Source organism: Physella acuta, unplaced genomic scaffold (assembly GCF_028476545.2).
Source record: "Physella acuta isolate Inbredline_101_S28 unplaced genomic scaffold, ASM2847654v3 ptg000916l, whole genome shotgun sequence".
NCBI lineage: Eukaryota > Metazoa > Mollusca > Gastropoda > Physidae > Physella > Physella acuta.
The window spans coordinates 421415-443512 of record NW_026732433.1 but is presented as its reverse complement, the minus strand read 5'-3'; the positions used below and the strand labels follow the sequence as shown (position 1 = coordinate 443512).

At 35.8% G+C, this 22098-nt stretch overlaps 1 protein-coding gene and 1 long non-coding RNA gene across 3 annotated transcripts; both read left to right on the top strand.

Moving 5' to 3' along the window:
• Nucleotides 1–5118: 5118 nt before the first annotated feature.
• LOC131953297 (uncharacterized) lies at nucleotides 5119–8145 on the top strand. Of its 2 annotated transcripts, XR_009388617.1 has the most exons (4): nucleotides 5119–5372; nucleotides 6059–6116; nucleotides 6428–6586; nucleotides 6717–8145. It is a non-coding gene; the product is annotated as an uncharacterized LOC131953297 (long non-coding RNA). The 2 variants fall into 2 exon arrangements; XR_009388616.1 differs by lacking the exon at nucleotides 5119–5372 and having other exon boundaries at nucleotides 5810–6116.
• A 4493-nt stretch (nucleotides 8146–12638) lies between these two features.
• On the top strand, nucleotides 12639–20851 carry LOC131953296 (macrophage-stimulating protein receptor). Its single transcript, XM_059316432.1, has 8 exons — nucleotides 12639–12742; nucleotides 13698–13814; nucleotides 15504–15587; nucleotides 15958–16142; nucleotides 16427–16536; nucleotides 18967–19126; nucleotides 19327–19460; nucleotides 19771–20851. Exons 1-8 carry the CDS (start codon nucleotides 12724–12726, stop codon nucleotides 20507–20509), a joined length of 1548 nt encoding a protein of 515 aa, XP_059172415.1. The 5' UTR covers nucleotides 12639–12723; the 3' UTR covers nucleotides 20510–20851.
• The last annotated feature ends 1247 nt before the right edge of the window (nucleotides 20852–22098 follow it).

Below are 22098 nucleotides of genomic sequence, written 5' to 3'. Positions count from 1 at the left end.
ATCTGCCGTTAATTCTTTTTTTTTTAATCCTGTCATTATGTATCTGTGAACTACAAAAACATTTTAAAAAATAGAAACATGTTTAGTACCCAATTTCATCTCTGTCTAGAACGTCCTTGAGTCCACCCAGCAATAATGAGTTCCTAACTCATGCTAAGGATAGTAGAGGCGCCTGGGCAAAGTGCTGACCACACCTTTCTTTGATATGCCGAGGTCAAGAAAAATATAAACTTTATGTCATCTGCCAAATGGAACTCTAGGTCTAAAGAGGGTTCTTTTACTTGTACTTTACTCATCTGAGTAGGCCTACATTTACTCGGTTAAAATATGCTAGATTCTTATTTAGTGTGTATATCTTTGAAAAGAGAATAAAAATAAATTATTGCAGCGATTACATCAATGCTTTTTCTCAGTAATTTATTGTTTTTAAATATGACACCAAGCATTACAAATAAATATATTTTTTACATGTAAATATTAACATAATACTTGTTTTAATTTAACAGGATTTTGAGGCTTAAACTGAGGGCCATCTATCTCGAGATTTTGATCAAACAGAAAGTTGCTGTAATTGTGTTCGTGTATTATTAACATCCTCGTCGTAATGTGTCACAGTATTCTTTTGTTATACCATGAAGAAAGAAGTGTCTGAACTTTGTGTTTCTTTTTATATCAGGACATAACGCTTATAGAACAATGGACATGAAATTTGTATTAAAAATACAAGTCATCAACGATTGATTATTCTAAATGGGAACTTCAGCTTTCTCATCCCTTGTTTGTATGTTGGTCGTGATAGACAGTTGGGTGTGTCGTGGCACGGGAATGGCCGTACATGGTCAGGCCATCAAACTGGACTCTCCGGTGACACAACTAGCCGTGAGTGATGAGTACGTCTACGTAGGGGGAGTGAACTTTGTAGCCCAGCTGACCAAATCGTTGGATGTGGTTCTATTTAATCTGACCATTGGACCAGTTTTAAAAGACGAAGATTGCCGGCCACAAACCGGACCGTGTGACAACCAGGTGATGGTGATGGAGATAGACGCCAACCTGGGCTGGCTGGTTGTCTGTGGTACAGCCTACAGAGGGACGTGTACACTGCACAGTCTGTCTGACATTACAGACTGGCGGTGTCTGTATGGAGACAATGGGGCAGACATTTTAGCAGGGGACGTCACCCATACGACAGTTTTACAAATATTACCCACGTCTCCATTTAATGATTCATTAATTTCTCTAAATTACAAAAACTTCACGTGCAATATGTACAACAATGTGGAACAAACACTTTCCAAAGTCAATAAATCAACACCATTTAATCCCACAAATAGCTTATCGTCCAGCATATTATATGTTAGTAGCTTGGACAAAAACACAGGGTCAATAACAACATCGATTCGACAAGTTAACTTTATTAATCAACAATACGTCATAAAATTTGTAAACCAAACAGTAGCGAAGTTTACCCAGGAGAAGACAACCGTTTACATGTCATCGTTTTTCTGGGAGGATAACTCTTACATCATATCTTCCCAAATTCAACATGGATATAATTTGACAGTGCTGAGTCGTGTGGACAAAAATATGAACGTGTCGAGTACGGTTTTGGAATGTAAACACAATGTAAGTGTTAACCCTTTTCTTTCAAACAGTAGGGCTAGAGTGTTCCTATCACCTTATGAGAAAATGTCCAAATATATCTAAACAATTTCCAAAGTGTTATTCTTATTACAAGCTTAATATAAACTAAGTTTTACACAAAGTTATAAGGCATATAAACAATACAATAAACATCAGCTGGCTGTAGCTAGATACAGTTTACTCATCTATTTAAGAGTAATAACATGTTTATCCTAAATAAATAATTTTATTTTTACTGTTTCGTATATACGAAGTATAGAGAAAGTATTGTAATCGTGCACAAAAATAACACGAAATTTTTGACAGTTTTCACCGTTTTACTCCTCAGTCCTTCGTCACATCCGGGGTATAGAGGACTTATTTTAATCAGGCAAAAATTATAAATACAAATATTTAAGCGATTTCGCGATTTATGCGTTATCGAGTCGTAAAAACTGGACTTTGCAATTCTGTCCGTATGTCTGTGTGTTTGTGTGTCTGTCTGTGTGTAAACAAGATAACTTGAGTACCGTTACAGCTAGGTTGATGAAATTTCATATATAAGTTTTTTATCAAAATCGTAGATCCGTATCGACTTTTGAGCGATTTTCGATAACCGGAAGTGGTACTTTTTCTACTTTGAATTTTTCAAAAGCCTTTAAGTTGCGTACTATTTTAGATAGATGCATGAAATTTCACACGTAACTAAAAGATCTAATTCTCTACCTTCTGTCAAATTTTGAGTAATTTCCGTTGACCGGAAGTACTAATTTACGCTATTTCCGATTTCTCAAAAAACGGATGTAAATTTATAAAGTACTAATAATATCCCGCACTCTTATACACATTTTATTAGGCGTTCACTTGGTGTGGGACGGAGTGGTCTAGCGGTAGAGAGCTGGACTGCTAGCCCGTTAGTCTCGAGTTCGAATCCGAGTTCAAGTCAGTAGACCGTCCCTGAGTCCAACCAACTCTGATGCGTACCTAACTCCTGTTAGGGAAAGTAAAGGCGGCTGGGCATAGTGCTGATCACACTATCTCTTCATATGCCGAGGTCATAGAAACAAGTGAACTCTACTTCACATGCCCCATAGACCGTCAGGTTTGAAAGGGAAAGTTTTCACTTGATGTGTAATTCTTTTTTTACGAGATTCTATTCTATTATAAAAAGTTTAAGTAATTAAAAATGGATAACAAATATTGTCTATGTCCTGAGTTGCCATCCCTCGTAATTTTATATTAGAATATTCGAGAAAGTATAGGGGAGATCACTCCCGGTTTATTTTCTCATGGTAATTTCTTGTTCGGCGGTGTACGTAGGGTGTGGCCTATCTGGCCTCCAACTTTTATTCCTGATTTCCTCACCAGTAAAATGTTATTATCAGCTTACGTGTTTCAGATATGAGTTACTTTTTTACGTAGTAGGACTAAGCATGGTGGGTCAACATTATGTCACTAAAGATTTTTAAAAATAGTGGCGAAAAGTTATGTATTCCACGAAAAATGTATTTTACTGTGCGTTTAGAAAATTAAATTAATGCCATTTTTTTGTGATATTTTTTCTTTAATTGAAAAGTTTTTTCTTAGCTAAGTTCTATAATTGTTCTCAAATAGTACTAATCTTGAAACTTCAGGGGCACAACATAGTTTGCAAATTTAGCTATTCGTATTCTGGTGTATTTATAAGATGATGTGATAAAGTTCGCAGGAACTAACAGTGGTAGAATTCGGATTCGGAATGTAAAGACAAGAAGAATGGGGTTGTTAGGGTCAAAATATTTTTTTTTCAAAAGCAGCATAGCATATTTTGTATACGCTATTTAAAATTTTTGTCACAATCTGAATATTTTGATTACAGTCCAAGAACCACAGATATAGAGGGTACATGTTTACATTCTACTTTTGATAAACTATTTTTTTTAAGCACCATAGGCCTATAGAACAGTAGTATCTCTTGTCTTCAATGTTTAAAATGATATTCAACATCTGAATATTTTTGTTACAGTCAACGAGGTATCGCGTAATCAAGTCAATGTCATTGCTACAGTGGGGTCCGAAAAAGCCTCCTGTTATCATGGTAACACTTAGGTCATTCGACCCGGGCGAAGGTTTTGTCATATGTGGATTCTCACTGGACAAGATTAACCCTGTACCGTCGGCACCTCAAGTAAGTTAACATGGTATTTCAAAAATGCAATCATAAAAGTACATACGTGATTTTTTTAAAAGTTGTTTGTTAACTGAATTATCGTTGAAAACCAATTGTATTTAATTTTTTATATAATATCCAATGCATCAAAGTTGCATATGTGATTAAATAATCACATCAACGTTGTTTACGTCCTATTGTGCTCTAAAATAGTGATATTAATGTCCCGCGTAGCCTTCCAACCTGTTTGGTGTCATCTTGTGACATTTATTGAGATTTGTTTTTTCAGATGACAACCCGAGATCCCCATCATTATCGACACACGGAAAATAAAATCATCGGTCAATCGTTATTTCACTTCAAAATTGACGTCAGGGAGTTCAAAGCATTCGTTGGCTCCGGAAATCTTAGTCAAACTGACGTTGTCATGGTTACACAAGAGTCTGAGCTACAGAAGGTAATGAAAGCTTGATAAATAGTTGGTTAAATTATCACTTTAAGGAATGATAAAATAATATATGTTATTTGCTACATGATATACATTTTACATAGATGATTGAATAAGTTAAATGTAATTAAGATTTAGGTTTAAAATTTAAATTAAACCTGCTCTTTCGTCTTTTAATATAAGTATGTCAATTTGGAAATGATGTAATAAAAATTATTGTAATCCATCATACCGTTTTAAAACAGTTTTCAATGGTGAAAGTGAAGCTATTAAGTTCAATGTACCGTAAATATCGCCAGACAATGTAATTTTAAGCTAATGATTTAATGTAACTTTAATCCTCAGATTGTCTTAGCAAATCAGGACTTGTGTCCTTTACATTCAACGCCCTGGGGTTGTAAGGACCGAGGTTGTGAATGGTGCCACAGACTTGGTGCCTGCATGAACAAAAACAAGGACAGAACTACGTGCAGCAATAATAGGAACAAACGTGAAATCAGTGGGGTATCATGTAACATTCTGATAATTGGAGTTATCACATATATCCCCCATCCCCACACCCTGACATCGTGTTAAAATGTTGTTTGATTTTTTGATCCGCCTTTCAATGTGGCAAATGAAATTTTGGTGCCAGCTTAGCGTCCAGCCGTCCTTGTCTTTCTCATGTAGTCAAGTGTGCCAGGGCTGGGCTGGTTCGTGGACTTAAACCCTGGATTTCAACTCGAGAAACTGTTGTGTTCAGCTAATCGACCAGACAGACCCGCATCACACGAGAAGATAGAGTTGAGATAAATAAGTTGACTTTGGGTTGGGGGGGGGGGGGGAGACCAAGAACAGTGTAACAAATGTTGGCTTATAATTAATAACGTAATAACAGAATCTACTGTATAATATTAGCGAGTTGCGCAGCTTGCGCCGTGACCTTTGTTGCCATGGTAATCATGGCTGTACCTTGAACCTAAATTCCATGTTTCCGGTTGACCTTAGGTATTTAGGGGCCTATCAGTTTATGCTAATGAGCAGAGCCCACGGTCTACATTTAATTACGAAGGGGTCCTCATCTTTACGATACGATGTTTTAAAAATTAATCGCGTTTTATTTCTTGTATTTTGTTTGAAACATCACCAAGGATTAGTGTGCTCAAATATAAGGTAAGTTTGGATAATTAATTATATACTTAAAATTTAAAGTCAGAGAAAAGTATATTAATGATTCAAGTCTAAGGGTCGAAAAAAATTAATATCTGTTAAAAAATTATGTCTTAACCCTCCACATAGGCAGAAAAGTCGCCCTCGAGTAAGCCTTATTCTCGCGCCAAATTCCCAGTAATTATTACATAATTAAAATATCGCATCTCTTGATATCCGCTCTCTGATATTAGTATTAGTTATTCATTGTCACTTAGGCCTTGATTCTAATTATAATTTTATTAGTTTAGGCTAAGTAAGTAAGTAGCCTACATACTAAATTATTACGGTTGAATAGGTCTAGATCTAGACTCTAGACTGTACATTTATTTTATTTTTAGATCTTTACATAAAAATAGGCTATTAGATCTTGATCTAGCTAGCTGCTAGATCTACTAATTATTACATCATCAAGAATAGATTTAGAAAAATCTACTGATCTAGTAACTAGAATCTAGACTTAGTAAAAAAATTTATAAAGAATCTAGATCTAGATTTAGTATTTAGATCTAAGATTCGAGTATTCTAGATCTAGATCTAGTAAAAATTAATCTAGATCTATTAACTTTAAGAAATAGACTAGTTAATTTTGTTTAGGGCCTAGATCTAGTTACAATAGGCCCCTAATGTTCATTATTTTATTTTTGCAGAAGCTTGCATTCTATTTCATCCAAGGAGTCTAGATCTAGTCTAGATCTTGTAAAAATAGTAAGACATTGTTATTGTTAAGATTAGATTTAGACTAGTTCAGGCATAATTCTCCATCAAATAGGCCTGGCCTAGGTCTATATATATATGTATATATAATATATCTATATAACTAGGCCTATATATAATTTTTTATAAAGCCCTATGCTATGCCCTCTATTATTTCAGCAGATTATTTAGACCTCTTTACTTGGTAATTTTTTTTAAATATGAAGTTAATACTAGACTTAGAGCAAAAAAAAAATAGGCATATACATAGGGCCTACAGCTTGAGTAAATTTGTTTTCCTTGTAAATCTTATTTGCTTATAGGCAAGACTAACTCAGTGTAAGGAGGATTGCTAATGTAATCAGAAAGTTGATGGCTGAGATAAAGCGGCTGAGGAGAACAGAGGCTTGTGAGTGGATTAGGTTGGTTGAACTTGTGTACAGCCCTATCTATGTTCAATGCCTCAGGTGGAAGTACATTTAGTAAGTATGGAGGCTGAATTTATTTCTAATTTTTATATTTATTTTATATACCTTGCAATATGTTGAGCTAAATATATATTTTGTGAAATGGTCTGCTTAATTCTAATTCCATTTGCCCTTCTCTTTTCAGGTACAGTTTTCATGGAGATCCAGCTTTTATTCAAGGCTCATCTTAAAGAGAATGATGTGGCTGCTGGGACATAACTAAAATCTACATTCAACTGCTTGCAGATCTCAAGAAGCCTGGGGTTCTCGTGCAGGGCTGCAAGCACTCAGGCTGATTGGGAAGTTAATTTCTGGTCCTTTGATAAAGTTGATTTACAAGAACGCAAAGTGGCGATCAGTTGTACTCTGTTTCTTAAAGTCATGGAAGCGTTGTTGACTTCTACTGAGTCTTTCTTGGTGCGACAGCTGGAGAGGTTTCTGATGGGAAATCTGATTGGTGGCCAGTTGACTCATAAGTGGGAGCAAGGTGATCAGGGTGTGTCGCAATACAGTGGAAGGACTATTGAAAGGGTGCCAGCAACAAAACAAAAGTCAGCTCTTTACACCATAAGCTACTGGGCAGATGATTAGGATAATGCTGAGAATCTGTCATCTGGCAGAATCACTGGTTGTTGACTTGCTTTGTAGGAATCTTGTTTTTCTTACTGAATAATTGCTAATCAAGAGTTACAGAGTACTTCTTTCATTTGTAGTATACAAATTAACTTTATTTTTTTAACATTAGTGTTTTTATAAGTTGTTACTGAAAAAATGTTTGCTGTGAATTGTAAAAATTTTGAAAACTAACACTAACAATGTTTATAATTAAGTTTTGTTTTCATAATGTAAAAAAATAATTACATTTTAATTACGTAACTTATTTTTCAGGGTAATTTGAATCAGCAAGATAATCCTAGAATCAGTAGTTACGTGCTTCAAAAATGTTGGTCCAAACTAATTTAAACTATTTTCTTTTTCAGTTTGATCACTCAAGTAGTAACGCTTTTTAAAAATTTATTTCTTTTCCTTTTATGTGCTAATTGAAATTGTATCTAAAGATTAATTACAATTGATACCTTAGAAAATTGTTTTAAACACTAAAGTAATCCAAGAAATTTGTTGTCACTAATTTTTTTTTCCCAGCATACACTCAAGGCATGGGTGTTTATTCCTTGATAATTAATACTATTTTTCTTCTTGAAAGGGATCGTAATGAGACGAGGCTGATTTCTTGTACTGTAGATTTGTTTCTTCACACTAATTATGATTATGTAACTGTTTTACATTACTATGTTGATTGTAGATTATACAAAGGCTAAATTTAGGTTGTCGCTATGTAATTTATTTCTTTGCTCTGATAAACATATTTTTAAATTATTGCAAAAAAAAAGTTTTTTACTTTGCCATTCTCGTAAATGTTTCTATTTTATTAGACAAAATCAAAATTCATGTGGTGATCTGATAACTGTATTTTAATAATTTATATTTCTTTTAGCAAACATTGAAATGTCTGTATTGTCAGTATTGTTACATTGAATTATTTACTAGTAATAAATAAATACTGGTACACACTTTGACAGCTGTTTCCTTTTTATTTTATAATTTTATTATGGCCTACTGATATAGACACTGATATCAAGTACAAAGGGGGGGGGGGGGTCTGAGAAAGTAACGTCAAGGCAACCAGTTGCAACTTTCATTTATCATGTAGTGTGTGTATGTAGGTCTACTCTACTTCATCTACCCAAGTAATATCGTTCATTACAATAAGAACGTGTGCAGTAATAAAATATGTGCTTGTGCATTTCTATAATATAATAATAGTAGTGTAGTAACAGTATTAAATATTAATAATTCGTTTTACAATAACTAGATCTAGTTTTATTTTAAACCTACATTAATTTTTTTTTTGTACATGGAGCAATAAGTCAATATGTTATGAGGCTGACAATGGCATGTAATTACTCATTCAAATCACATCCAGTCCAGTATAACTTAGGCTTTAAGTAGTTTAAGCTTGATTATAATTTTTTAGTTTTTCAAAAAATGCGAATCCCGGATGATGCAATAAAATTATAATTTTTTAATTTTTCGAAAAATGCGAATCCGTGATGATGCAATGAAAAAACCATCGGTGCCAACTTTTTTGTTTATGTAACATTGACTTGAATGACGAAGGTCTAAGCTGTTTTAGCCACGCCCACAAATTTTTAAAAGGCCATATCTTAGCTCCTAATTAAGCTAGAGACACAAAATTGGTATCAATGTGTAGGGAAAAAAATACTGTTTTTTTGTGGTATAATTTTATTTGAAATTAGTGGAGTTTAAAAATTACGAGCAACAGCCTAATAATATTTATAAGTTTATTGAGTTTATTTTCTTTTCAGCAAGTACCTTCAGCGTCCTCAGGCGATGAGAAACTAAACTGTTTAATACCAAAGGGTGGAGTGTTCACTGAAATTAAGTTTGTCATACATCACCAATATAGCCCAACGTATAAAGTTTATGTTGGGAATGATTTGTGTAATAGCACCCGCATACGTCCAGTGTAAGCAAATTCAATCGCGGGCTATGTTTTATGTTAGCTATTTTATAATGAACAATTTCTTATAGTATCACAAGGAAAAAACGATTACTTGAAAATATAAATATGACAGCAAATAACTATATTTTGGTTATTTGCGTGCCACATGACAATACTTATGTTGAAATTCAGGCATAACTTATGAATACATGTTCCCCTAAATCATAGACGATTGCGTTTATGAGAATAGCTTCATGTTTTTTGTATACACATATCTGTTTAGACATATGAGACCTCTTCCACCACCCACCCCCTCTCCTCATTAAAAGATGGTGCATTGCTTATAGGCCAATCTATCTCTCCTCTATAGATGAAGTTGTAATTTTTATTTTACATAATAAACTTATCTTTAACAATAAAGCTTACAGGATTTATTGTTCTAGACATGTTTTTAAATCAGAAATAAAACAGAGTGCACCATTCCCCGAAAGCCATTCACAGAGATAACAACAGTGCCAGTTAAAGTTCAGGTCAACAACCTAACACGCTACTGTAAAGACAACTTTACATTTCAACCAGATCCAAAGTTTGAAAGGATAGCACCAAAGGCAGCAATACTTAGGTATTGTAGCACAGCACGTTTTATTGTAACTTTTACAACTTAGGCTTGCTTGCATATAATACTTTCAATTTAAACTATCTAACGATCGTGGACGCATCATATATACACCCAAAAAGTATATGAGTGGCTATCATTGTGTGTTGCATTGTGTTATATGGGATTTAATTTTAATTAACTCTGATTTTGTGGGGTTTTTTTTTGTTTTTGTTTTTCCTTTTTAAAATAACTGCTTTTAGAATGGGTTGACACTACCTAATCGTGCACTTGTTTACCTTTTTTAATATAAAACTGAAGATTCGGGTTTTGAATAGTTTCTAAGGGAGATGTAAAACGCTATATAACTCCAAGTGGTGTGATTCCATAATTTTTTACTTTCTCGTATATACGAAGTATAGAGAAAGTCTTGTAATCGTGCAAAAAAAAAAATCGAGATTTTTACAAATCTCGACGTTTTACACCTCACTGATACGGAAAAACATAATTTTGCAATCTTGTCCGTATGTCTGTGTGTCTGTGTGTGTGTGTGTCTGTCTGTCTGTCTGTCCGTGTGTAAACACGATAACTTGAGTACCGTTACAGCTAGGTTGATGAAATTTCATATATAAGTATTTTATCAAAATCGTAGATCGGTTTCAACTTTTGAGCGATTTCCGATAACCGGAAGCGGTACTTTTCCTACTTTGAATTTTTCAAAAGCCTATAACTTGAGTACTATTTCAGATAGATAAATGAAATTTCACATGTAAGTAAAACATCTAATTCTCTACCTTCTGTTAAATTTTAAGTAATTTCCGTTGACTGGAAGTAGTAATTTACGCTACTTCCGATTTCTCAAAAAACTAATGTAAATTTTTAAAGTACTAATAATATTGCGCACTATTATACGCGTTTTTATTTGGCGTTCACTTGGTGTGCAATTAATCTGTCTACGAGATTTTATTCTATTTTTAAAACTTTAAGTATTTAAAATGGATTAAAAATCATGTCTATAGCCCGAGTTCCCATCCCTTGTTATTTTATATAAGAATATTCGAGAAAGTTTAGGGGAGATCACTCCCGGTTTATTTTTCAAATACTTTTATTCTAGTACTAAAATGTGTTGTGGGTTGTGTGGTGTGTGGTGGAAGTCCTAAAATGCTGATAAGTATGGTTAGTTTATGGGAATATTGTATACTGCTACAAATAAGGTAGGGGTGGGTCTAACTACCTTCTGTTACATAATTTGTGACGTGTATTTGTCCAAAATGTTAATAAACCCAAATTATGTTTATTCCACACATTTATGCTGATCCTGAGTTCATTACTGACTTCAAACAGTCACTTAGTTTTATTATGTTTAATCCATCTAAATACGGACAATCAAGAGATGTTTTATATAAAGCAACTACAGTTTCAAAATTTAAATAAGACAACATTTGCTGACTGGACTTTTTGTTTTCCATTATTTTGTCATAAGTGGAGGGACTTACATCACTATCTTTGGTACCAATCTTGAAGAAACCGATTCGACAAAACCGGTGATTAACATCACGGTTAACGGAACTCCAGTACCGGTACGTGCTAATTTAAAATTTTATAATTGCAGATTTTCATTCGAATTAATTAACGTCTGAACATTTTTTAAATTGATATTTATTTTATCGTTTAAAAAACAAAAAAAATATCAGGTAACTGGAATTGTTCCTTATAGTGAGTGGGGTAATATACGTTTCTAGAATGTACATATGCACGTCATAACTAAAATTTCTGTTTTGTTTTAGGCTGATCTGTCTAAATGGTCTACACCTAAAGACGGAAACAATAAAATTCAATGGAGAACTTTCAAAAGTCCTAACCTGAAGATAAAGAGTAACACAGAAGATGTGATACTCAGTGGAAAGTCTTATCTAAGTATCACCTGGGCTCATGTGGAGAAAATAGAAGATTTTAAAATACATCCAGACCCGGAGCTGTTTAACCAGGGGCTTACAATAACAACTAACAATGACAATAACAGTGTTCTGGTCATACAGGTGGGTCAGTCGGGGTAATTATGTCAGTCTATTTAGGTATTGTAGGTAGATCTGTGTGGTTGTTATAGTTCAGTCTATTTGAGTATATATGTAAGTCTGTTTGGGTATTGTAGGTCAGTGTTGGTGGCTACTAAAAATCAGTCTGTGTTGCTACTATAGGTCAATCTGTGTGGCTACTATAGACTTTATTTCTTTACAAGCATCGGTTATCATCAAATCACAAAAAAGACGTACTTAAGTATTATGATGAAAATAAATAAAATCAACCTTTTGGTCTTAATCATCGTCACATGTTTCTAAAATTTGAAATAATTAAAACCCTTGTTGTGTGTGTGTGTTTTTTTTACTGTTTTTTTTTAATTGAAACGGTTTTAATAATTATTCAAAGCTCAATGATCATAATGTAATGTGAATACAATATGTTTGGCAGGGTAGGAACATCCCAACGTGGCTAGACAAAAACGAAATCCAAGTTAATGTGGGGAAAGTTTCGTGCAACGTTCTGGGCTTGACCAAGAAAACCATCACATGCAACGCCACGTCCATTGTAAACAACATTGAGAACAGCTGCAACACAAGCAGCACCAACCAAACGTATGTAAATGGAACTACCACTTCTGAGATGATTTCGGTTGGAATTACAGAGCCTGCAATGAGACCGGATGCTTCTAATAAAAACACAAGTACACGAGCCTCAACAGTAAAACCTAATATTGATTATGAAACCTACGACTGCATTCCCCTTGGATTAAATTTAATACTAAGCAAAGAACGCACGGTACTTAATGGATTTATCGCAGACATAGAAGTTGAAATTGGAAACTTCAAAAAGACTTTTCCAAAAGTTAAGATTGTCTTTACCCACATTACGGTTGAAGACAATTCGAACACAGCCATCATCATTAGCGTCATCACGATCGTCGCTGTGGTTGTCCTAGCTCTTGTGGTTTATTTTCGAATTTCACGTTGGTTACAGGCTAAAAAATACGCCAGCATGAATGATCGGGAAGAAGGTTTGTTTATTATACGAATGTTGTCTGGATTGTTTAGAGTTTACCCCCAGATTATAATATGTTTATTTTAATTTGAACGTGACTGTGACAGTAACAGATTTAGGTTTAGACAAAACACAAGGTTTAGCCTGACTTTTCTTTTTCAAAGCAAACAGTTAAAAGTTATCTTTTCTTTTAATCAGCGGGATTTTTAAAAATTAAGTCAAAGAGGACGACCAGGAGAGATGTTAAACCATTGTTAAATCACTGCTTTAATCATTGTTAAAAATAACACTTGTGTCGAGTTGCTGGGTACTATGTTGAAAAATTGTAGAATACATAAAATACGAAGATATAGAATGTCTAACGTGTTTACTAATTGAACCCTGGGAAGTGGGAGAGGGGTTGATTCGTAACAAAGAAAGTAAGGCGATATATGGTATAGTTATAAGTCCTGTAAGTCCACCCAACTCTGGTGGGTACCTAACTCACGTTAGGGAAAGTAAAGGCGGCTGGGCATAGTGCTGACCACACTATCTCTTTGTATGCCGAGGTCACAGAAACTAGTGAACCCTACTAAACTTGCCCTATAGACCGATAGGTTTGAAAAGGGAACTTTACTTACTTTACTTTACTATAAGTCCTGACAAGCAGATTAAAGAACAGATGCTCTTTATAACTTTCACTTGTAATCAAACTAATCATCTGTTCAATTTTCCACAAAAGAATCTAACTAGATACGAACGCAGAAATTTTCTAATCTTTTGTTGTAGTGTTTGTATTGGTAGCCTACACTCCCGTTTAGTGTCAAATATTTTACTCATTAAATTTGAACATAAATTTACGTAGTAGGCTCTAATATTTATAATTCAACATACCAAACATGTTCATTTTTTGTCTTCATGAAGAAATCGATTTTATCGGGTAGTTTAATTATATTTAAATGGTTGAAGTTAATTTTTGTATTTGTTTGAAGGTAAACTTTCGTTGGCCCAAATTCTGGAGTCTACTGTAGAGCCTAACAAAAGAGCGGATATTGACAAGTTGATTATTAAACTGGACCGTCTAACTGTCGGGAAAACCATTGGAGAAGGTATGGTTCGGTACATCTTTCTAGTTAGTAGAAAATCCAAGGGAGATGGGGTGGGGGTGGAGCTGTCCATAGTACATGAGCTAGTTAACTGGAGCGTTACGAACAAGATACACGAACCTCCACATCCAAAACTGTACTAGGATGCAACTATATGATGGAGGGGGAGAACCGACAGGTCACAGCAACTGGCAACAAGGGCGCGAGAAAAACATGCTTGTACATCCTGTTGGATGGCGTGGCCTAGTGGTAGAGCGCTAGACTGATAACACGAAAGTCTTGAGTTCAAATCCGGGTTCAAGTCAGTGGATCGTCCCTGAGTCCTCCCATTTATGATGGGTACCTAACTTAGGGAAAGAAAAGGCGGCAAGATATAGCGCTGACCCCTTCATATGCCGTGGTCAAGAAACATATGAACTCTAATTCATCTGCTAGGTCTGAAAAGGAAGTTTTACTTAACTTAGTTTTACATCCTGTTGCAGTTTTAAGTTAACTGGCAGAAGATAAGTGGGTCGGGGGATATTTTGAGGCTCTTAAAACAAAATATTTTTACAAGAAAACTATTTCTGAGACATTATATAATTAAACAAATATTACTAACCATTTATTAGTTACTTCTGATTGGTCAAGCCTCTCACCACCATGGTCACTTCGTTCCACAACTAAAAATGTGCACCAGCAGCTTAATCTACACCTACTTGAAAATTTACTGAACGTTAAATATAGCTTTTATCTGACCATTCTTTTCAAATTGTATGCCAAAATAGGAGATTAAACATACAAACATTATGAGATGTGATTGTTTAGAAATGCGAGGGTGTAGCGATGGCACGATAACTAATGAGAAATGTCACAGGTTATTATGTTGTAATGTCGCCTGTGTATTGTCGAGTTATTGTGTCGTAAAGGGGTCGTCCATAATTGAAGTCACACTTGTAGGGGAAGGGGGGGGGTAGCGTAAATTTGTAACGACATTTGATTAGGTAGAGAGGAAGTTCGGGAAATGTTATGTCACACTTTTGCATTTAAAAAAAAAGTAATGTTAGAAACTGAATTTTAGTCTTTATTTCGCGTTTAAGAAAACTGATTAAATAAATGCAATAGAAATTAATAAAATACTCCATGTTGACCGAGCTCAGTCAATATTTTAGAGGGGAAAAAATATTTGTTTTGATAAAAAAGTTCATCTGCAATTTAGATGGGGGGTCGTAGTTTTAGGTGTGACGTCATTTTAGGGGACGTAGTGTGACGTAGGGTAAGGGGAGAGGGGGAAAATGTTGGGGGGGGGGGGGGGGAATGTGACATCATTTATGGATGACTCCATGGGCATTAATGTAATGCCGTGTTGTTGTGTAGTAATGTCACCCATGTTTGTACCAGGAAACTTTGGGTGTGTGTTCGTGAGTAGTAATGTCACCCATGTTTGTTCCAGGAAACTTTGGGTGTGTGTTCGTGTGTAGTAATGTCACCCATGTTTGTACCAGGAAACTTTGGGTATGTGTTCGTGTGTAGTAATGTCTCCCATGTTTGTACCAGTAAACTTTAAGTATGTGTTCGTGTGTAGTAATGTCACCCATGTTTGTACCAGGTAACTTTGGGTGTGTGTTCGTGTGTAGTAATGTCACCCATGTTTGTACCAGGAAACTTTGGGTATGTGTTCGTGTGTAGTAATGTCACCCATGTTTGTTCCAGGAAACTTTGGGTGTGTGTTCGAAGGTTTTCTCGTCACCGGAAAAGGTTCTGTGGGGGTCAAGGTCGCAGTAAAAACATTACAGGGTGAGTACAATTCAAGTGAACTTAAACTAATTTACCTCTTCCCCCCCCCCCTCATAATATTTAGAAAATCTTTCTCGTCCTGTTATGCACAAAATCATCAACCCCATATATGTACAAAATCATCCTTCCCATATAAGTAACAATAAATTCCCCCAAAATATGTACAAAATCATCCTCCCCCAAATATGTACAAAATCATTCTCCCCAAATATGTACAAAATCATTGTCCCCAAATATGTACAAAATCATCCTCCCCCAAATATGTACAAAATCATCCTTTTTCATTTTTAGCCCCCTCGGCATTTCCATACATCTACGACAACATTCCATATGAATCAACTAATTGTATCGGTTTGTTTCTCCCCCAAAGAATCCGTGTCTCAGAGTATGGACCTGAAGGGTTTTGTCCAAGAGGCCGTAATGATGCGAGAGTTCCAACACCCCAACGTCCTGGGACTGGTTGGTTTGTCAGAGAAAGAGCCGGGCGTGCCCTACGTTGTGCTGCCTTTTATGGAGAACGGTGACCTCTTGACCTACGTCCGTGACCCTGATGTGGTAAGATGGATCACTTGGTTTTGCCTGTCTAGTTTATTTACCATGAGGCGATTGTCCAGAGTGCTCTATCCAACGATCGAACACTTGCCTTGATTTGTAATACAGAAAATTACAAATTCTAGTCCCACAATTATTTAACATATAAATCTACTACTTCATCATCTCATCTTTACTTTTTTGTTCGCTTAAGTCTTTATTATAAAAATAATGTAGGAAAAACAAACACATATTATATTCATTCCCATGTATATAAAACATGCAAATATTCGTATCTATTCCACCAGCAACTAACTCTACATGACGTCATCAAATTTGGAGCTGACATTGCAGACGGCATGGCGTACTTAAGTTCCCTGAAGTTTGTTCACAGAGATCTGGCAGCGCGGAACTGTATGTGAGTTGGTTTTCTTTGAGTAGGCTGTAGGTCTCTTTAATCTAACGTTTTACTTAATTGTATGTGAGTTGGTTTTCTTTGAGTAGGCTGTAGGTCTCTTTAATCTAACGTTTTACTTAATTGTATGTGAGTTGGTTTTCTTTGAGTAGGCTGTAGGTCTCTTTAATCTAACGTTTTACTTAATTGTATGTGAGTTGGTTTTCTTTGGGTCTGTTGTAAATATCTTTTACTTAACACTTTACTTAACTGTTTGTGAGTAGGTTTTCTTTGGGTTTGTTGTAAATATCTTTTACTTAACACTTTACTAAACTGTTTGTGAGTAGGTTTTCGTTGGGTCTGTTGTAAATATCTTTTACTTAAAACTTTACTAAACTGTGTGTGAGTAGGTTTTCTTTAGGTCTGTTGTAAATATCTTTTACTTTCAACTTTGCTAAAATGTTTGTGAGTAGTTTTTCGTTGGGTCTTGCGTAAATCTCTTTCACTTATCATTTCGCTAAACTGTTGGTGAGTAGGTTTTCGTTGGGTCGGTTGTTGATGTAACACGAACTAGGTCATGGACGTCACGTGTTCCATTCAGTTCGAGGCTCCACTTGAAACATTCGTAAACTAATTTTAAAATTGAATTAATGATGAATATTTTAAACAAGCTAGCGGGTCCACTTAGACAGGCCACGACAAGGGAGGTAAACGATTTTAAAACAATGCTGCATTATCCCCCTTTGAGTGGTGAGTTTTGACACGTTTACGCAAGCCAATAAGCACGCGATGTTTGTGTGATGATAATAATAGAATCATCGCGATCTACATCCCTGTGTCAAATTTGGACACTTATCTAACGTTTGACGTATGAGGGGTTTTTTTTTGTTAGTACCACTCAACGATTGGGTGTATCTTTCAATGTTAGGAATTTTTTTTTTCAAAAAAAAAAAAAATTAAAAATGTCTAGTCAAAATAGTAGTATCATTTTCGGTGGAAGTATTGGTATATCCTTAATACTTAGAACTACTATAGATAGATACAATCTTATTTGTCGACTCTTCAGTTAAGCCTTTGTATTCTGACGGATGTCCAAATACTTAATTTAGTAGCTACACATTTTCAGAAGTTGCTTGTTTTTTTTGGGGGGTTTTTTTGTGCTTTTTTTTTGTTTCTTTGGGGGTTTTTTTTTTGTTGTTTTTTGTTTGTTTGTTTTTAGCGGGGGAGGGGGGAAGGGGGGATTGCGTGTTGTGTTGAGACGACAATCATTTTCTATCTATATTTTACTTCAATGCCCTAAACAGAGTTCGAACAATCTACATGCATAAGTTTCAGTGGCGGAACTAGAAAAAAGGGGCCACCCCGCAAAAAATTTTTTTAGCCCCCCCCCCCATATAAATATTTAGGCCTATATATATATATATATATATATATATATATATATATATATATATATATATATATATATATATATATATATATATATATATATATATATACTCAAACATAAAATACGAACAAGGATACTTATTGCTGGCCTGTTCGTGTTTTGAGAAATACATGGGTTTTTTTTTATATTGAAACAAATTACAACATCATGTCATGTGTGTAAGTTCATTAGTCTGTTATGTGAAAATCAGTTTTATATTAAGTTTGCCGTAAGGCCTCTAATAACATACCGGTCAAAAAGAATATAAAACATGAAAGCTTTCTGTAAATAATGGTGTCTCGTGTCATGTTTATTTTTATGTTTTTTTTGTATTTATTTTATTAATTTTAAATACATTTTCTTTTTGTACAGTGTCATTCTTTAATAAGTAATTTATAAACAAATAATAATAAAGAGAAGTAATTGCTATTTAATTTATTTAGTACAAATCTATTAAAAAGAGGCTTATGAGCATCACTATTTGACTTTTTAAAAAAGGGAAATAAGTCATTGAAGTGGTTTGAACGTTTGCTTATCTTTGATAAGTTTGATTGACAGTGGTTTAAAAACGAAGGAAAAATTATCGTGGGATGGTGTCTATAGAATAAAGATAATCCAACCGCAGCTACGGTAATCTTTTTTACAAAACAAACATTAAGTCAAAAATGCAAGAAATTTTTTTTTTCACTATACATTTTTTTTTATGTTCGGCCGTGGGCCCCTAAATGGTGTGCCCCCCCCCCCCCCCCCCCGCATTGCGGGGTCTGGCGGCACTGTAGTTCCGCCCCTGAAAGTTTAACACCTATGTGCCTTTAGATTCGTTCCACTCAATCCATACACTCTCTACACCAAATTGTTACACAATGATGTTTTCACTTTAAAATAAAAATGATATCGTAACTCAGATGCTAGTTACTGTTGCTATCTGCAGGCGATGATTAGAATTAAGCGATGGTTGTATAGTGTTTATAATGAATATGTACTGCTATTATTCATCAACGGATAACCAATATGTATTTGTATAGGCTGGACAGTGTCCATCGCGTGAAGGTGGCCGACTTTGGTCTGTGTCGGGACATCTATGAGAAGGGCTACTACACCAGCGACAACAAAAAGCAACTGCCCATTAGGTGGATGGCTATAGAGAGTATAGAACATGGGGCTTACAGTACCAAGTCAGATGTTGTAAGTATGGGGCTTACAATAACAAGTCATATGCGACTTACGTTACAAAATTCGATATGGCAAATATATACGACCTACACAGCCTATAGCATATACATATATATATATATATATATATATATATATATATATACGTGTGAGTATGTGTGGTGAGTGGTGTATGTGTGTGTGTGTGTAACATTTTCTTTTGAAACCTGCAGTGGTCGCTTGGTGTGGTCCTTTGGGAGATGTTGACAAGGGGAGTAACTCCCTACCCTGGTGTTGACGGCTGGGACATCATCAACTTTTTACGGCGTCGACGTCTGCCTGCCCCTTTCTTCTGCCCAGACGAGCTGTAAGTTCCAGACTTATTTTAGCAATACTTCCTTTTGTCGCATTCTGTCACATTACCACTGTCACATTACCATTGTCACATTACCACTGGCGCATTATCCTCTGAGAATTTGTGCACACCTCTCTGAAACCTTTAATACGCCCTTCTTTTTGAAGCTTTTAACACGCCCCTTTTTTTTAACTTTTATCACGTCTTTCTGTTGTAAGGTTATTTCTCCAGTTAACCCTCCACATGACTGATGATGTGAAATTGGTTCTTTCGAAATCCCGGATGATACCAATGTTTAACTACTATTTTTGCTAATTTCCAGGTACTGTCTCATGATGCAGTGTTGGGCTAAAGACCCCAATTTGAGACCCACTTTTAAAGCTCTGCACCTTGAACTACAGCTTCTGATTGGGCAAGACTCTTTACTGCCATCCACACCCAAAATAAACAAGAAAAACCCCGAGAAGTGCCCGGATTTACAAACATCAAATCTCCAATCGAGTAAAACACCGGGTGCTTCAAAAACCGAAACCAAATCGGAAATTCCCAAGGGGATTCCCGAAACAATTGTTGAAGCAAACGGCGAAATGACAAAAGTTCATTACGAGAACACTGCAAGCTGCATGGGGGAGCGAACTTTGACTGTTCCAGCCCATAACGCCCTGCCTGATACAACGATCACGATCCCAGAATGCTATTCGGACAGAGAAGTCAGCGGCACCACCGTTAAGAAATTCCACCGTCTTGTCGACAACTACGAAACCGCCCCTGATTTTAAAAAAAAGACGAACAAACCCACGAAAAAAACGAGTTTTACTTCAGTCAACAGAAACAGCTCCTTGTTGGAGAGACTCGCCCCCGGAAACGGCGGGGTTTGTGAGGGCGGCGGCGTAGCTTTGACCCAAGACAGCGCGTATTTTATGCTAGAGAAGGCCACGGACGACGACTCGTGTGCCGCTGATTCGGCTCTACAGAGAACACAGAGTCTGATGGAGGGCAGTAACAGGGCCAGAGTCAGCACCAATAGACTGAGCTTGACCGTGTCGAATATTTACGTGTGAGTTGGCTAGACACTTATAGACAAGCTTGGCTAGACAGTTCTAGACAAGACAAGAGACAGCACCAATAGACTTAGCTTGACCGTGTCGAATATTTACGTGTGAGTTGGCTAGACACTTCTAGACAAACTTGGCTAGACACTTCTAGACAAACTTGGCTAGACACTGCTAGACAAACTTGGCTAGACACTTCTAGACAAACTTGGCTAGACACTTCTAGACAAACTTGGCTAGACACTGCTAGACAAACTTGGCTAGACACTTCTAGACAAGACAATAGACAGCACCAGTAGATTTAGCTTGACCGTATCGAATATTTACGTGTGAGTTGGCTAGACACTTCTAAGCAAACTAGGCTAGAAAGTTCTAGACCAACTTGACATGACACTTCTAGACAAACTTGGCTAGACACTTCTAGACAAACTTGGCTAGACACTTCTAGGCAAACTAGGCTAGACACTGCTCGACGAGCTTGGCTAGACACTTCTAGACAAACTTGGCTAGACATCTCTAGACAAACTTGGCTAGACACCTCTAGACAAACTTGGCTAGACACTTCTAGACAAACTTGGCTAGACACTTCTAGACAAAATTGGCTAGACACTTCTAGACAAACTTGGCTAGACACTGCTAGACAAACTTGGCTAGACACTTCTAGACAAACTTGGCTAGACACTTCTAGACAAACTTGGCTAGACACTTCTAGACAAGACAATAGACAGCACCAATAGATTTAGCTTGGCCGTATCGAATATTTACGTGTGAGTTGGCTAGACACTTCTAAGCAAACTTGGCTAGAAAGTTCTAGACCAACTTGACATGACACTTCTAGACAAACATGGCTAGACACTTCTAGACAAACTTGCCTAGACAGTTCTAGGCAAACTTGGCTAGACACTGCTCGACGAGCTTGGCTAGACACTTCTAGACAAACTTGGCTAGACACTTCTAGACAAACTTGTATACCAATCAGCTACGTTTGAACACCGTACCGTCATAAGGCAAGGGTGGGGGTGCGGTTCGCGCCTGGGTGACACCATTTTGCGGGTGACATCAAATATAAAATTTAAAAATATAATGTTATAACAAAGTCTTGCCTTGTTAAACTAATGAAATGGTAGGGGCTGGGGTGGGGTGACACCATCATTTACAGCACCAGGTAACACCAGAACTAGTGACGTCACTAGATACACCTACTTTTGAAAAGTAAAATTGTGGTGTGCTATTATTATTCAGATAACGCAGTCTTAATTTAATCTAACAGAAATGCTGTTTTTATAATGACCAAATACGTATGTACTAGCTGAAAGATAAATCGACTAAGCTTTGACTAACTTTACGTGTATATGTTTAAAATGTCTTACAGTTTATTTACATAATTTATTTTCAAATGCAATAGCTAATTTTAATTTAATGTACGTGAATTCTAAACTTTAAACTGATGAGTTCGTTTTTACCTGTCTTTGTTTATGCCTGAATTTTTTTTTATTTTCCTGCATACCTTTAGTGTCAGAATGGATTTTCTGTATTTAAATTGACGCAAGTAGCCACTTAATTAATTGTCATAAAAACTAGTTATAGCTCTAGCTAGC